The following is a 13,497-nucleotide window of genomic DNA, read 5'->3' on the forward strand; positions in this document are numbered from 1 at the left end:
TCGCCGGGCGGGGCGCGCGTTCCCGGCTGCCTTTAGGAATGCCGCGGCGAGTATCGATATTTTGCGGCGGCGACGCCGCTTCTGCGCCGTACCGCCGATTCCCTATGTGGCGAGAAACGCTGCCTCGGGATTATGGTGCGGGTGGATGGTTCGTCGATTCAAATCTGCAATTACAACACGCCCGAGTCAACACGTGTTTCTAGCGCTCGCCAAGTGGCTTCTCGCGTCGCTCCCGCGTGTACGACCGAAGCGAGAGATCGGGCCATCGTCCACGTATTACGCGCCTCCTAAGTGTGAAACCTGCACGTGAGATATTCGAAGACTTGCTAAGAGATCCTGTACGATTGCGATGCAATTTTTCCATCGCGACGCCCACCGCTTCACGGCAGACTTTGTACACTTGTCGTCACACCCGCGTGCGACTTTGAGGCATAATCGCGGACCGATTATGTTCTTGTTTAAGATCGTAGGCCGCTTATTTACGTCATCTTACTTGTAACCTTATTTCAAGAAGCACACGATTGCATCGCGGTGCAGCTTCGTTGACGAGATTCACCCTGCGCTCCTTTAACTGGGCTTGTCTCTTTCAGATTCTAAAGGCAAGAATCCCCCCCCCCGTTTGACAGTAAAATAGCAAGTATTTTAAACAACTGCCGGCTATTCAAGAAATGCTGTTAACGTTTCTTTATATGATAGCCACCATCATGCAAGCACGGAGGTTAGCATTTGTAAAAACATTCCTAGACTGCGCCCTCAGGAAGAGGAAACGTCCGTCTATCGTGCTCAGGGTTGCGCCATCTCAACATGTGGACAAGAAAAGTAATCTTATATATTCGTACACATGTGCCAGATTTTATCGTACGCTAGGGACCACCAATGCCTTCCCACATATCAACACAGTTTTACACTTTGCATATACATACGTGGAAAGTGTGTATGTGTTCCACTTAAATTCATATGGCGTCAGCGATTCCTAGTGTACGTGTAACGAATGACATTAGTTTCGCTCTGCGTACACACATGTAATCTGTAATGTGGTTTGTCAACACCATAGGAATTTTTATCGTCAGAAAATTGTATTTCGTAGCCACATTCTTGTACGCATTGAGAATTTTTAAGTCGTACTTATTAAAGGAAGCATTGTATTAAATAGATATGCACTGAAAATGTTATATCCGTTAGATATATCTTGTATAATAATTTTAAGATTGCAGTGGAAGATACGAGGAGGAAAAATCTCTGAGTTCTCACTTGTGCACCAACGATCGTCAAGCGAGACTCGATCAGTTCTTCTGGAGTCAAGAAAATGCTAAGTTATACACGATGTATCCTCAAGTATGTGCAATGTGGCAGATATCATTTTACTTACATTTGGCGATGCGGTGCGCAAACACGGAACTGACAAGTGTCCATTTTATTAGCAAAAAGTGGACCTGTACGACTGGCTGATCTATCCGTATGAAAATTCGTTTCCCCTGTACACAAATAATTGCCGTCAGACTTTTAACGAATCTGACCTGCACGTTCTTGTGGAAGTCGATATTGAAAGTTACGGATCTAAGGCCTCGACGACTGCCGCAAAAGTACAATGTTCAAGTCTTAAATTATTTATGTTATTTTACATTCTGCATGTACGATTATGTAAGCCTTGAGAACTGTATTATTACTTTTTGGGCGAGCCGAGCCCAAGATTTTATCGCGTTCTATTTACACGCGTTATTTTTACAGCTCGAGGATTACGGTCTAATCATGGCGTGGACGATATTGAGTAAAAGTATGGGCTTCATCGTAAAAACTGATCTAGATCATATTGTGGGCTTCATGAGCGCGATCATACAGGGACAACATTTCATTAACAACGGCTTATTTGTAACGCGTGTTCAATGTATGTCGTTACTCTCGCATCTCGAATCTTAACACTTGGAAAACCTGGCACTTGTTTCATTTGGCTTAATTTTTTCAGCTGTTTTGGTATCGGGAAAGCCGATATTTACAATGGATCTTTACAGTGACACTGGACACCTCGGTCCACCGCCAGACAAAAGCAAGTTACAATAATTTAATTTAATTTATCGCGACATATCTTTTACCGTGTAATGCTTGTATCACTACTTTTTATAGATAGTTTCTATGCATTATGCGATGCGGTCCAAGCAAGAGCTCCCCAACAAAAGCCTAAAAAAGGTGCTAGAGTACGCGGGATGAGTACGCAGTCGCAAGATAACACCGAATTTATAGACCAATTCCTTGAGGAAGCTGTGAAAGACATGGGTATATCGGAAGAACATTGTGATGTTGCGCAGCATTAATCTAACTGCCGGCAAATTTCATAAGCGTATTTTTCTTTTTACTTTCTTTCAGGTGCTAAATCTAATTCTGCGCCGGCAACATGCGCTTCGTCACCAACCAAACAGCATGTAGAGTTAGCAAAAAAGCCGCACGATTCAAACCATACACCAGGTGATGCGCTTTCAACTGTTCCTCACGGTACATCTCACATGGACGTCCATTTACCCGACGTCACGGAGAAACTAGACAATACTAGCGAAGAAGAATCTAAAAATGTTGACCAAAGCAAGTCTACCAGAGAAACTGATTCCAAGTTAGTCTATAATATATCGAAACATTAAAATATATATAGGCGACATTTGACGATCATTCATGTTATGAACAATAATAAAAGAAAACAATTTTTATGAATCATTAATTTACAGAAATTTTGGATTGGAAAAGACGGTAAACCTTAGTAAGATGGTTAAACCACCAAATGTACTCATCTGTGCGGATAGCGTAACCGCGACCGACAATTTGCAGAATTTATTATTAAAAGTGTTGGACGAAGACAGGCATGTTATCGACAGTTTTATATTATATGAGAATCTATAAATTTTAACAAGTTGTTAAAACGCAGTGGGTTTTAATAACTTACTTCTGCAGTTAATTCAGTATCTACTTCAATAATCGTTAGTTATAAAAGGTCGATACATCTTTTCTAGATACGACACCCATATATTTCAAAAACGGGACCTCGATAGTTGCAAGGTTTGGATAGATGATGTTTCATTAGTTGTTCTTTGCGGTAATGTTGGTGCGGAGCTCAGTGCCCATCTTGTAGAATACATTATACACGGAGGTAAAGTCCTAGCGCTATGCTCCGACATGCTGCACATTTTGCTACCATCGTTCAAGACCGCGGAAGTGCGTGAAAACGAGCTCGTCCACTTTTCGTACGGCAAGTGGAAACGAGTGCGTATGATGCATCACATATTTTGCTACCACGCATCTCCCATACGAACTCGTTTTTCTCAAGATCACGAAGATGCTAGGTAATATCTTCTTTGTATTAATAGAATAAAATATTGTAATTATATCGCAGGGAGAATAGAAGAATAACAGTTGTGGAAAAAGAACATAATTATCAAATATATTATCTTTGTAGGGCGCCTGCGCTGAATCCTCCGACGTCGACTAGCGTTAAGGACAAAAAGGGAAATTTACATTCGTTCGACGTGAAAGTATTGGGCAGAGAAGAGACGTGGCAGAGCCCAAGCATATTGCTCGCAACTTTACCTAGTAGTGGTGGTAAAGTGGTGTTCTCTCAAATCCATTTGGAGATAGATCCAATGCAGTATGTATACGAGGGGGATAAATATGACGTGCTGAAGAAGAGTAACGTTGCACGTTTGGAAATAATCAGTGATCTACTTAGCACGCATTTAGGACTATATGTAAATCGTGATACATGCAAAGAAACGTCTGTCCGGTACACTCCGGGTTACTTTTTAGGCAAATTCGAGGTACACAAATATACCTAAGAATGAACAATCCTAATAATAATAACAATGTACAATATATCGTTATACATGAATGTAGATGAAGATGAAGATGCTTGAAAAGTTAAAGGATAAAATGGATAAAAACGTATTAAAAATGTCAGAAATGCAAATTCAATTTTGCACGAGCAAGGAGGATGTGCATTCACCATCATCTGTTTTTTTGCCTATTATGATGCATATGTGCCCGCCTAATTTCTCGACTGTAGTTTATTTTGATGTAAGTTTCTCCTTTACATTTCGATCGTTATGCCACTCTTCTAATACCTATCCTAAATTCTAAATGTATTACCAATAATCATGTCTATATGATCGACGCGTACTTGGAGATTAATCATTTTATACGCCACATGTAACTTGGGCGTATAGCTAAATGAGCCTAGAAAAAAACAGTTTATTGCATTCAAAATTTATTTCCAGAATCTCTATACAAAAGATCTGGGACGCTTAGTAATATATGTGGATGTCTTAACGTCATCTATGAATGTGATCCAAACCCCATTGGAACATGGACTCACAGTTATTCCACGACAACAAGTAAAAGGACGAGGTATTACTTTTCATATGAGGATATAATACATATATTGATAGTTTATTACTTTTCACTTTCGATTATATGCAGAGATAATATAATGACTGCGTTACTTCCAGGGCGATATTCTAATAAATGGCTCGGTCCAATAGGTTGTGCTATGTTTACTCTACAAGTACATATTAATATAATATCGAATATCGGCCGTTATATCTCAATTCTTCAACATATTGCTGCTGTAGCACTTGTGTCGGCTGTAAGATCTATTAAAGGATATGAGGTATTTTCACGTTTTCCTGTTGGGAACTGCATAATCTTTTAATACCTATATACATTTTGACTCTTCATATAATACAATTTATTGTAAATTAATGACTAATAATTAATTTATCTTAGGATATTGATCTCAGAATAAAGTGGCCTAACGACGTATACATTGGTAGTTCGTTCAAGATTGGTGGCATAATCGTTTCTACACTGGTGGATGGCGGTGGATCAACGTACTTTTGCAATATCGGTGCGTGACAATAGTCACATATAAAATGGAAATTTTATGGTAAACTTATCGTAATTTAATCCACGAATTAAAATGAATGTAAATACATGTTTCAGGTGCTGGTATAAATCTTTCCAATAGTAAACCCACAACTTGCATTAATGATGCGATTCTGCAATATAATCAAAAATATGGTACAAAGTTAGAAACGTTCTCTTACGAAAAGTACTTGGCGTTGGTATTCAATGAAATGGAAAATTTATTAGATATTCTCCAAAGCGGCAACACAGATCACTTCTACCAACTTTACTACAAATATTGGTTGCACATGTAAATAGCCATATTTTAAATCATTATTAATGTTCATGTAGTAATATTTTTACAGTATCCACACACACACACATACATATATATATATATATATACCTTTTTATTTTAGGAATTCAAATGTTACGGTAACGTTTTTTAATGGAAGAAGAGAAGAAGTTATAGTACGAGGTATCGATAATTACGGATACTTGTTAGTGCAAGGACAAAAGGGCATGTTTTCTGTACATTCAGACGAAAATAGTTTCGATGTTCTCAAGGGGCTGATAGTACCAAAAAAACAAAAATAAAGAATTGAATATTCGTTAATTGTTATTGAGAATTATATCTACATGTTGAAATATATAATAAATATGTGTACATATAGCATAGAGTTTTGTATATATTATATTGGTACACACGCATCACATACTACATACATATGTTTTACATATGTACATGTATAATTTAAAGATCTGCATATATGTATGTATGTATATGGAAGTGTATGTACAACACATTCATAATATATGTGTGTGTGTGTGTGTGTGTGTGTATATGTAATGCATAATACAAAATTATATACACACGCATACATACATGTATATATACATATATATCTGTTCATTATGTTGTTAAGAAATACATCGTTATGTTTGGAGACTTTAGAGAAATAATTTTCTTTATCTTACATACAATTTGATTATTTTATCTCCGATACTGTATATGCTTTACACGCGCATCTATATACGCGAAATAAAGTAATTGTACTGCATATGTAAAAAAAATTTTAATATTTTAATTTAATATATATTATTTTTAATTTCATTGGTTACTGAAATTACTTCCAAATGATACAAATATATATGAAAACATTTATGTATTTCATAAAAGTTGGAATGGCGGATTTATATTTTATAGCTAACATAATGGATAAAATATGTTAAACATAAAAAAAATTTTAATTTTTAATTAATAACGTTCTCAGAAACTGCGGAGACACGAATCTAATTTAAAAATAAATTTATAAAAAGATGTACGAGATAAAATAATAGCAAATAAATGAAGTCAATCGTGCATTTCAGAATCATGAAATCGGTATACGGGATAAAAATCATTTAGGATAATGGGAAGATATATATTGTTAAACAATATATACCTATCATTAACTTAATATAAGAAGTATCATATACAACGTGTATTTATGCAATTACAATGCCATTCAAAAAATTGTATAACAATATTCACATTACTGCCAATAATGAGTCAAATTGACAATTCGTGATATAAATAATTCACTATATACATTTCTTTTATAAATTGCATGATAAATCATTTGCATCCCGAATTATCATTTTGATTCAGTACTGATTGCAATGTGAAAAACATAATCCTGGTCGAAGTTTGGACCAGATATGATAAAATATGGTAAAGACAAAATTTTTTTCCTATTTCTCATTCAATAAAGATGAGTTCAATGATCTAAACCTATTGCACGCTTGCTTCTATCTAGTTACATACAGTGTTATAATAATTTAAGTGTGCAGATAGATTGACGGAGTAGATAAAATACATTTTAATTAAATTCATATAAATTATCTCTGTGTATATATGTATACATATACGAAACATATATATGTTACATATATGTGTACATATATATGTTTTTCATTTTATTATCTAATGTATCGAATTCATAATCTCAAGTTGGCTACCTGCAGCAGTAATGTTTAATTAAATAAAACGGAATTTGGATCCTCATTGTCGAGCTGCTTTACATGCCTCAGAACATCTTTCTTTGTAATTACACCTAGTAGTCGCCTGCACGAGAAACCTCGATATTAGTTAAATTAAAAAACCATGGTAATATAAATGAGTCACATACGTACCCGTTGTGTGTAACTAGAGTTTGACGTAATCCCAATTTTCGGAACATGTCAACCACAGTTTCCATGGGAGTTTGGTCGGTGATAGTGATGGGGGCCATATCCAATATCTTTTTCAACTTCAAGGGCGGTGGGGAATGACTTTGGATATTGTTTCCGTTAGTAAAGACAACTAACGATTGCCTGCTAATATCCTCGATCATTCTCTTGGCATTGGCAATGGCGAGATTGAGGTCCCGTCGTAAAACAAAACCAACGAGATATTGAGATTCTTTAGAGACTATTACAGGAAAGCCATTATGCTCCGTTTCTTTAAGCAAGTTCTCTACATCTTCTACTGTCATTGAATCTTGAGTAAGAACGTGAAGAGCTTCGTTTCGCCTGAAAATTAACAAAAATATGTATATACATGCGTGCGTGTACACAATCTTAAAATATACAAAAACATTTACGGATGTATCGTTTCGCTTACTTGGGTTGCATAACATCCGCTGCCAGAGTTGTATGTTGAAACTCATCTTTGCTGTCCAGAAATGGATATCCATTCAAGCCGATATGAGCATCGTAGATACCTTGTTTTCCGAGAGCATCGCCGACCCATTTACTCGCCATGGCTGCAGCCATTAAAGGTACAATATACCGCACGCCGCCCGTTAATTCAAACATTATGACGACTAACGAGACCGTCATTCTGGTTACACCCCCAAGAACAGCAGCAGCCCCGACCATCGCATATAATCCAGGTGTTATACAATCAACACCCATGGAACACTCCTCGCTGAACATCCATATATGAGGATAATTATAAGCAAGTTGCTCCATTCCTATTCCCACGATACGGCCTATTATCGCTCCCAAACAGAGGGAAGGAATAAACAAACCGCACGGGACTTTCATGCCAAATGTAAATATTGTCATAATAAGTTTTAGTATCAGCGCCAGCACAAGTAGCCATATAGCTTTGTAGACTCCTGGGCCAGCTGCGGCAATTTCGATCGCAGATTTCACAGCGGTGAAGTTTCTATTGTAATCACTGTTGAACAGAGAATTTCTCAAATAATTTTAATACAGCCAATATACGTTAGTTTTACACTCTGACAAAAAGAATTAATTCAATCTGGATATTTATAATAACTTGTAGTAAAGTTATCCAATAGCTTCACTACAAAATGAGTAAATTTAAATGAAATGACTAAATTGATATTAAAATCTTTTCGTATTTACTAACCACAACATATCCGCGTTTGATACTCCACATTGGCTAAACAACAAATAAATAAGTTGACTGGTGTTCATCCTTGTATACGGATTAGGATACCCAATTACTGCTGTTACCACTGTTACAATTAACACTTCAGTAACAGGATATTGTCCCAGTTTGGAAGTTTTGCGATATCGGCACCAAAATAAATTTGCTTTGATAAATAACGTTGCTATTATTCCCTATAAAACATTTGCTTCTATAAATATACACGTTTCTGATTTGGTAACATATAGTCACAAAGGAAGTTACGTACCCCGATTATACCGAGCATGACGAACGGAATCAACTCGAAGAATATCCAAGGTTTATTATATTCTACGTAGAACAATACTGAATGTTCATTCCCAAACGGATTTATGGAGCGGAGCACAAAAGCAGCTATCAAAGCACAGAAGAATGATCGCCATAAAGTTTTTAATGGAAAATAATAGCTGACCTGAAACAAACACATATAATTTTTATAGCATAACTTTAAACCGTAGGTATTCATATACGTGCAAAAACATACGCACATATGATTCATGACATTTTTCTCATTTTGAAGTATCACATGTAACTAAAAATCACTTTGTACATCTAAGTACATCCCTAGCCTTGAAAAAAAAACATTGTTCCTCTTTGAAACTTATAAGATTACGTCATTAATTTTTCAAATACCTCTTCTAAGCTAAATAGAACACCGCCAATCGGGGCTCCAAAAGCGACGGAAACTCCTGCCGCGGCCGCGGCAGATAAAATCTCTCTCTTCTTTGCTTCATTCCTACCATACTTTGGAAATAGATACGAAAATATATTTCCTATACAGCATGCAATGTGTACCATGGGACCTTCCTTTCCCAAACTTAAACCCGACGATACGGAAAGAATCAGACCGACTGACTTAATAATCAGTGTCCATTTACCGAGATATCCGCGGATGATGAATCCACTTAAAATAGTTTTTATCTAAAAACAAAAAAGAAGTATATGTGGATGTGCAAATGAATGTGCAATTTATTAGATCATATATTTAATTACGCTTTACTGACAGATTACGTTCTTATATTTCCGAAAAAACGTAAAACTCGATAAACTCACTTCAGGTATACCAGAGCCACAAGCGTAGGGAGCAAACATTCGCACTAGAGACGCAGAAAGTGCTGCGAACAGAAGTGCCCATGCTGTATAAAATAAATATGATATCGTGTAAGGCCCTGCACCATCTTTCGACCATCTGAATACTTCGGGCCATGTCAACCACTACGAGAAAGACATAATATCTATTAATTAAATGAAGGAAAATTGTAATTAACACGCAGCTTTCAAAAATAAATTCGAATTGTAATAAATTTGAAAGAGTGAAGTTAGAAAGTGTCGTCCATTTACCTGTGAACAGTTTCCACCGTCAAACGTAGTCTCGTTATAGCTCCAACAACACTGCTCTTTATTTAACCAGAAAGCTTGTGGACAGATACCGAATTTGAGATCTGTCATCCAGGAAGCGCCAATATCTATAACACCAGCCGCCACTCCCGTAAAGAGCCCGACTAGCAAAACGCACAGCCATCCCGACCATGCGTCGTGAGCTCCTTTTATCAAACCCCAAATAGAATCGTGCTTCTTCTTCACGATATAACGATGTCGCATTCGATCCCGCGCGATATCGCGCTGCCAATCGATAGTATGAAAGTCATCATACTGCCCGATGCCAGGAATGTCATCGGAGTCAACTGAAACTTTGAAAATTAGCTCACATTTCGTAACAATAAGATTTTGTTTGATACAACTTTGGAGAATTGTACTTTTTAATATTATTATTGGCTGTGTATATAAAAAAAAGGTTCGATTATATGATAGTGACTTAGAATATTGTGAATATGTTACGGAGATTGACAAATAATTAACAAATAATATTTTTCCTATTAATAAGGTTGTTTTTTCCCCTCTATTGATTTTCAATTTAAGAAAACTCAATCTATATTAAGTACCTAGTCGAGGTGAGATTTTTAATTAGCAAAACAAAACACGTACACGCATTACATTTCACCGTTCTGTTATGAGTGCAACGAAGCAAATTTCAGCATTAACACATATATGAAACCACACAGAAATACTTACCAGTTTTTCACCCTGTGGCGAATTATGGGACACGTGTAAGAAAAGTGAAAGATATCTTTGAAGTACTAAATAAATCTTTGAAAATTATTCCATAATTAAAAATAAATTTTACCTCAATTACATATAATTAGAAACACTCACAGATCGCACATCATATTTTGCCGAAAGTTGCCCCTTAAAGCTTAATAAAACTATGCACACAAAACTATCATATCAGTTTGCACGAAATTTCAAGATAAATAGGTTTAAACTTGATGTATCTGTTTGTCTATTATCGAATCAACTACACTTCTATCTTTTTGTCAATTAGCTAAATTGGCAGTAGACTGGCCATTATTCGTGTTCACTTACACATTTTGCCACTACGACATGCCGCAAGTGCAAATAAATTTGACTCGATTGTTTAACCGGTATCGCTCGGGATAAACCTCAGATCGGATGAGCAGATCGACAGATAAGACGGACAGATCGACAGATGTCCCTCAAGTTTCTTCGGTAGGAAGAGATAATGTATGACGATATTTCAAGCTAGGGGATACAGATTAGACACCAATAGGTATAAGAGCACTAAACTCCGTGACAAAATTATGCAAGCGGATTTACATCTAGCATTACACACATCCTTTTACGATGCTTTATATTGCTCGCTAGATACAAATGAAAGCACTACGTAATATTCGTAGATATAGTAAATATAGACTGAGCGTCCCGTTGAATAAGCTTAGGCTTGTGAAGAGAGAAAGAGAGATTTAAGAAGACTTTCTTTCTGTCTTACACCATCGTAAAAGAAAAGAATCATGCCTGCGCCTCCTTTGCACTACATGGTGAGACAAAGAAAGCCTTCTTAAATTCTGTCTCTCTCGTCACAAGCTTCAGCTTATTCAATGGGACGCTCAGTCTGTACTTACTATGTCTATGGTAATATTATTCGGAATCGAGCGGTGCGTGTGCGAAATCGATACGGGACCACAAACTTAAACTCACTATGGGAAGATGCATCGTCGATGCGGACGCAATCTGACAATATGTTGTTATCCGAATGAGATGTGTGATGATTGATATCCAGCATGTCTTCGTCGCTACTTAGATTTGTCTCGCGTCTTAGAGTTCCAGTTCGCAGTCGTACATCCTCTGTAACGTCACCATACTTTATATTCTGAAAGCACAAGATTCGTCAGCACATACCCGCAGATTCCGGCCTCACTTAACAGCACTGCTGTCTACCCCCGCGGCATTTAACCGCGGAAAGACGCGTTAAACAAGGTTTCGATCGGTAAGGATAAAATGACACGACTTCCTCGATCGTCTTCAACAAGTTTTAGTATACGCGGGTGTACACAGAGTATTAATGCACGTAAGAAACACACGGTAAGACATGCGGGACTGTCAAGGAAATAAAGATTGACCCAGGCACAACGGCCGATAGTGATGCAAGGCAAGAAGATGCAGACTGATACCAACAACGTACCTTAGCGTCGACCGAATGATATGTAACGGCATTTGCATTCGAATGAAGGATTGCCGAGTTCAAGGACGCCGTACCTTTCAGCGGAAACTTCTCCATGGCATCGTGACAATCTAATTTTACACAAGCACAAGATATTATTGCGTCGTCTCGGATGGGAGCTCGACGGAGATGCGACCGACGAGCAAGCAATCGCGAGTGGTCCCGGTACCGAATCTTCTATTAACGAGCGCGTCATTAATACGCAGCCTAATCGGCTTTGCTACGATCCTCTTTAATCCTCCAAGTGGACGGCTACGTGGCATATGATTAGAACAACGTATCCGCGTCGCAGCAATGCAAGACACTTCGTATCAGTCATCGCACGGGTGTGCGTCGCGAAAGGAATTTACTTTCGGTAAAGCATCGTCGAACCGCCACTCCCGAGCGATTATCTTTGTAACTTGCATCTTCTTGTACGGAAGAGAAAAGATTTGGACACCGATCACACACATCATGCCAAAGTGACACCGTTAAACTGAAATCATTCCCGAAGACGTACGCGAGAAACGAGATATGGTGAAGGAGGCGCAACAAATAAATGAGACACAGATACAATGCATCCGAGGAGGGGGAGGGAACACCATATGACAACGCGTTCCTCTCCCCGCGAGGCCCGAGCGTCGCGAAGATCGTCGCGCGGGGAACACGCTGGCGTCGGTCATGCTCGAAACCGCCTATTTCGGCGCTTACATCCAAGCTTCCCCTTCACATGACGTTTCATTCCTCAGGCGGGACGAGGTTACCTTCCCAAATCGCCGCGTACACATCAGCGCTGCTCGCGGACTTACCATTTTTAAAGAACGTCCTCGTGTTTTATCTACAAGGTGACAATCGCTATGCCATGTCCCAGATTAGATTATATCAGATCAATTTGAGAGTTCCGCGACAATGAGAGCTCCGTCGGACCGAACACTCGACTATCGTCGTCCGACAGGCCGCCCCTACGAACTACGAAGTCACAGGCAGCACGGCAGACTGGCAGAATAGAAAGTTCCGCGTAAAGCCCGATCTACAACGCGCTCTTTGCGTTCTGGAAACCATCGATTTTGTAGCCAACAAAGACGATTAGAAAATTCGTCGATTAAATTGTACGCTATACGTACAATCGTACATTGTTGTACGAATTTTTCAAGCCTCTTTCTTCGCTATACGTAAAATGGAACGTTTCTATCTCAGGCTCAAGAGGATCCTAAAGTCATCTGTTTTACCGACACATTCGAATATAATTTTTGCGCTGGTAAATCTCTTTATTGGCTCTTAGTCCCAGTCTACAATAGATAATTTAAGCCCTAAGCTTTAAGAAATTGGCCAATCACGGTCAAGTATGAGAAGAATGCGCGACTGCGATTAGTCAATTTCTTAAGGCTTAGGGCTTAAATCTCTATTGTAGACTGGGACTTATGCACAAAATGCCAGAGAAGTCTGAAAAAAATGATATTGATATTTGAAATTTTCAATTTTTTAATCGTGAGCAATTTGAAATTGGCTTTGTTTTTTTGCTTGGAAAATTAGAATTTTAAAAAAATTAGAAAATTATTCCACACGATGATAGTGCGCATAAAAACAAAGCGGGGGG

General features: G+C 38.0%; 2 protein-coding genes across 11 annotated transcripts; one reads left to right on the top strand and one right to left on the bottom strand.

Annotated features, from left to right (window-relative positions):
- Nucleotides 1-27: 27 nt before the first annotated feature.
- LOC105570280 (biotin--protein ligase) lies at nt 28-5,830 on the top strand. Of its 2 annotated transcripts, XM_012027371.1 has the most exons (18): nt 28-306; nt 591-599; nt 697-819; nt 1,208-1,335; nt 1,422-1,583; nt 1,729-1,885; nt 1,964-2,044; nt 2,122-2,271; nt 2,362-2,602; nt 2,715-2,846; nt 2,997-3,326; nt 3,440-3,797; nt 3,874-4,053; nt 4,254-4,383; nt 4,485-4,645; nt 4,762-4,882; nt 4,978-5,191; nt 5,301-5,830. In XM_012027371.1, the coding sequence occupies exons 3-18, from the start codon at nt 705-707 to the stop codon at nt 5,476-5,478; spliced, it is 2,838 nt and encodes a 945-aa protein (XP_011882761.1). In that variant the 5' UTR covers nt 28-306; nt 591-599; nt 697-704; the 3' UTR covers nt 5,479-5,830. The 2 variants fall into 2 exon arrangements, with proteins under 2 accessions (XP_011882761.1, XP_011882760.1); XM_012027370.1 differs by having other exon boundaries at nt 591-819.
- On the bottom strand, nt 4,889-12,896 carry LOC105570279 (H(+)/Cl(-) exchange transporter 3). Of its 9 annotated transcripts, XM_012027362.1 has the most exons (12): nt 12,612-12,657; nt 11,883-11,992; nt 11,399-11,570; nt 9,683-10,032; nt 9,395-9,556; nt 8,975-9,262; nt 8,571-8,753; nt 8,282-8,496; nt 7,526-8,086; nt 7,057-7,434; nt 6,883-6,988; nt 4,889-5,033 (listed from the first exon to the last, which is right to left on the bottom strand). In XM_012027362.1, the coding sequence occupies exons 1-11, from the start codon at nt 12,640-12,642 to the stop codon at nt 6,898-6,900; spliced, it is 2,541 nt and encodes an 846-aa protein (XP_011882752.1). In that variant the 5' UTR covers nt 12,643-12,657; the 3' UTR covers nt 4,889-5,033; nt 6,883-6,897. The 9 variants fall into 9 exon arrangements, with proteins under 9 accessions (XP_011882752.1, XP_011882754.1, XP_011882753.1 ...); XM_012027364.1 differs by lacking the exons at nt 4,889-5,033; nt 12,612-12,657 and adding an exon at nt 12,710-12,896 and having other exon boundaries at nt 6,351-6,988; XM_012027363.1 differs by lacking the exon at nt 4,889-5,033 and having other exon boundaries at nt 6,351-6,988; nt 9,683-10,026.
- Nucleotides 12,897-13,497: the final 601 nt, after the last annotated feature.

This window comes from Vollenhovia emeryi, unplaced genomic scaffold, assembly GCF_000949405.1.
Source record: "Vollenhovia emeryi isolate VEMERY1.0 unplaced genomic scaffold, V.emery_V1.0 DF939121.1, whole genome shotgun sequence".
Classification (NCBI taxonomy): Eukaryota; Metazoa; Arthropoda; class Insecta; order Hymenoptera; family Formicidae; genus Vollenhovia; species Vollenhovia emeryi.